Source organism: Schistocerca piceifrons, chromosome 11 (assembly GCF_021461385.2).
Source record: "Schistocerca piceifrons isolate TAMUIC-IGC-003096 chromosome 11, iqSchPice1.1, whole genome shotgun sequence".
NCBI classification, from domain to species: Eukaryota; Metazoa; Arthropoda; class Insecta; order Orthoptera; family Acrididae; genus Schistocerca; species Schistocerca piceifrons.
The window spans coordinates 153,508,878-153,513,220 of NC_060148.1; the positions used below are offsets into that span (position 1 = coordinate 153,508,878).

Sequence of the window (4,343 nt, forward strand, 5' to 3'; positions counted from 1 at the left end):
TATAGCCTCCACGCTGCATATTTCCATTACCTCTGTCGCTACTTTGAAAATGTACTCCACGATGCCATGTGCCTCTGTTACTTGTTCTTCCCTGGTTACAATCACGTTTGAAGTGACCTGCTTTGCCGCATCGATAACATACTTGCTCCTGATTTCTTGAATTCAATTTTCTTTCTGTGTGAAATGCATTTGATTTTACTTCTTCATTTCCAGTTTTTGCATTCAATAATTGAATCTTACTTTTAACGTATTCAACTGTCTGGTCCTCTTCCTTCAAGACGTCCACTAAGTCCCCAATATAGCTCATTGACTCTGGTAACGTTCGCAGCATATAATTTAACTTCTCCTTTTCCGTTACTTTAGCGCCTGCAGATTTCAGCTCATTTACAGTTTTTTCAAATGCACTGAAAAATGTCCCCGTATCACTGTAATCACTTAACCTCAATTTGTCCAACTTGTTTGTGCATAATATTTGAAGGGCTGTAGACTCTTTCGAATATAATTCATCAAATTTCTTCATGATCTCGAAAGCACTTTCTCTGTCACTCACGAATTCTAGTTGCTTATTTGTGATTGCACCATAAATATAGTTGATAGCCTTCAAGTCCTCTTCATCCCACGTTTCGTTGCCTGAGCTCACTTTTGCCCTCGCAGTCACTGTATGGCATTTCTTCATTTTTAGGTACATGATTATCCGCTGCTTCCAGTTCCCATAGTCCTCGCCATCAAATACAGGAATAGTTATATCAGCCATGTCGAACTTTCTGAATAACACGCGACGGCCACAATATAATATTTAACTTCTACTTTTCTTTCCAATGACCACGCTCTGCTACCATGTTTTGAATCATGTTCACACTTTTACTTATAAAATACTTTATTAAAATATACATATGTTCACTTTACAAAAGACACACGAAGACTATCTATTGCGCCTCATCACTCCCGCATATATACACAAACATAGCTGTCACCACAATCGATACTTCTCGAACATACTCGATATAACTTATTCTAGAACGATGTTCTGGAACTTTCTCATATCCGATATAAATGTATTACATAATTCCAACAATTGCAAATGAGAACTTCCAAAAAGTCTTTATGATCAACTCTTTAAGATTAGCGCTATCTATCATGAAATTAGCATTCTGATGATACAAACAAATTCAAACATTATGGTTATTAGATATTGACTCTAATTAGTCCTCTGTGAGATTATAAAGTTGACCTTTTAATCAAATACGCAACACACCATATTGCCAGGAACACACATTTTTAGAGACCATTGATTCAACGGTGTACACAACGAAGATCAAGGAGAAAACATAAACTACCATACATATAACACATCAAAGAGTAAAATATGAATGTTCCCAACACCCCCACAAGTTCTCGAGATGTCAATTCGTGAACTCTGAAAGTTTACCTTTAGGCAGTGCCTTTGTCAAAAAATCAGCTTTCTGCTTATCGGTACTTACAGGTTTCAACTGAATTTTCCTGTTTTAATTAAATGACGAGTATAGTGGTGCCTCACGTCAATGTGTTTTGTTCGAGCGTGATGCACACCATTGTGACTCAGTGCAATGGCACCTCTATTGTCACAGCATACACTTAACTGGTTTTTCACTATGCGAAACACACAATTCACGAAGCAATCCTTGAAGTTATACCGATTCTTTCGCTGCTGCTGATAGAGCCATATAGTCAGCTTCTGTAGTTGATAGAGCGACGGTTTGTTGTCGTTTTGAAGTCCAGGAAACTGCTGTCGCATCACACAAACCTTCAGTTTCAGTTGTTCCACTTTTTCGGAAAGTTATTCCTACATTGACTGTGCCTTTAATATATTGCATAATTCGTTTGACCGCTTCCCAGTGGATTTTCCAATAATTAGAATTGAATCTACTTAGAACCCGCACAGCATATGCAATGTCCAGTCTTGTGCTTTGATCTAAATACAGTAGTGATACTACGGCTTGCTGATAAAGAATGCGATGTAACACAAGGTTTTCCTCATCTGTCAATTTAGTTTCACATTTTTGCAGCTTTGAGCCAGGTTCAAATGGATATACAACCAGATTACAATGTTCCATACCAAATTTCTTGAGTATGTTTGCTGCGTATTTGCTTTGATCAATACTAATCGTCCCGTGTTTCCTGTTACTTTATATTCTCATGCCAAGACACCAACTAAGTTCATCAAGATCTCTCATCTTAAACTGATTCATTAGTCCTTTCTTCAGGTCTTTCTTCCACCTGTTATTTCTATTGGAGAAAATGATCACGTCGTTTACATAAACAGCTATAATGAGTATATTTTGTTTCTCAATTCTGAAGTAAATGCAAGAATCATATTCTGACTTCTTTAGGTTCATGTTGTGTAATGTCAGATCTAATTTCATATTCCAAACGCGTGACGCCTGTTTTAGACCATAAATTGCCTTCTTCAGCTTGCAAACCTTCATCTCCTCCCCCTTCTTTACGTAGCCTTCAGGTTGACGAATGTGAACTACTTCATCGAGATCACCATATAGGAACGCAGTTTGAACATCCATATGTTCAATGTCAAGATCAAATTCAGCTGATAAAGCTAACAGGATGCGAAGTGAAGAATGACGAACAACAGGCGAGAACGTTTCTTCAAAGTCTATTCCTTGTATTTGGGAATAACCTTTCGCTACAAAACGAGCCTTATAACGTTCAAATTCGCCATTTGACGTTTCTTTCACCTTGAACACCCATTTCGAATTAATTTCCTTCCTGCCTGGTGGTAAATCAGTCAAAGTCCATGTTTCATTTTCAAGTAAAGATTTATATTCATTATCTAAGGCTTCCTATCATTTTTCACAGTCACCACAATTCATTGCTTCTTCATACGAATTTGGTTCAGAAATACAAGGAAGACAAGCAAAATCATCATTAAAATATTTAGTATTTGATTTTCTTTCACGTGGTGATTTTCTAATTTCTGGTTGCATTTCTGGCTATGCAACTTCCGTGCGACTATGTACGTTGCTATTTACTGTTTTCTCAGTTTCACTTTGTGTTAATTCAAGATAAACTGCATTTCTGTCAACGATTGCGTCAGTTCAGTTGCCCCTTCAGTGATGTTAGTTGCTGGCGCTAGTTGATGACTGTCTGTACGATTATCGTCAATTGGGTTACTGTTTGGATTACTGTTTCTACAAGTGCACTTTGAGTTTTCGATGAATTGCACATCACAGTCTTTCACAATTGTCTTTGGTGAATTTGGATCAGTCAGACGATATGCTTTAGAATCTTTGCAATATCCAACAGAGATAAGTTCCTTAGATTTGTCTTCTAATTTCGTCCTTTTTTTCTTTTAGTATATGTACAAATGCTCGACGTCCAAAGATTCGTAAATGACTCAAATTTATCCGACGACACCACTCCATAATTCCTCAGGAGTGACATTCTTAACTGCTTCTGTTGGAGATCGATTCTTCAAATAAATTGCTATGTTTACAGGTTCAGCCCAAAATTGTCTACTTAGACCTGCATCTGTTAACATTGATCTTGCTTTTTCAATTATTGTCCGATTTAAGTGTTCTGCAACACCATTCTGTTCTGGCGTGAAAGGAGTTGTTGTTTCATGTTGAATTCCATTCGTCTTTAAAAATAACTTCATGCGCCGATTGACAAACTCTTTTTCATTGTCTGTTCGAAGTATTTTGATTTTGCGACCAGTTTCATTTTCTACTCGTGCTTTGAATTCGATGAATGTGTCACTGTTGTTGAAGATTTTCTTGACAGATCATCCGTAAAAGTGAGAAGATATCCTGATCCTCCCCACTATGCCATGCTCATTGGTTCACAAACATCAGAATGCACAATGTCAAGTAGATCTTTTACTCTTCTACCTGATGTTTTAGGAAAAGGTTGTTACCTTTTATGCAGGGAATATACGGATCTAAATTGACGTTAGACCAGTTCAGTCCATCAGCCATTTTTTTTTAAAATAAATGCATGCTTACACGATTCAAATGTCCCAATCTTCCATGCCACAATTCATAACTGTCAATTTCTACATCATTTGCGTAATGGTGCACTTCATACCATTTATTTGAGTTGCTGTTGCTACTGGTGTTCGAGAAACTATTACATCACTTATATTGTATACACCGCACTGTGCATTGTCAAACAATACACACAATACACGTCTTGTCATCTGACTAACTGACAGTAGGTTGTATGCAAGGCTTGGAACATACGCAACATCATTAACAGTTATCTGTTTATTCTTGTCGTCACAAGTAACTCGAAAATGAACATCGCCTTCTCCAATAGCCTGAAGATTGCTATTATCTGCTACTGTCACTTTA

General features: G+C 37.2%; 1 protein-coding gene across 1 annotated transcript; it reads right to left on the bottom strand.

Annotated features, from left to right (window-relative positions):
- Positions 1-803: 803 nt before the first annotated feature.
- LOC124719841 (secreted RxLR effector protein 161-like) lies at positions 804-2,093 on the bottom strand. The gene is made up of 3 exons (XM_047245027.1): positions 1,674-2,093; positions 1,343-1,429; positions 804-875 (listed from the first exon to the last, which is right to left on the bottom strand). Exons 1-3 carry the CDS (start codon positions 2,091-2,093, stop codon positions 804-806), a joined length of 579 nt encoding a protein of 192 aa, XP_047100983.1.
- Positions 2,094-4,343: the final 2,250 nt, after the last annotated feature.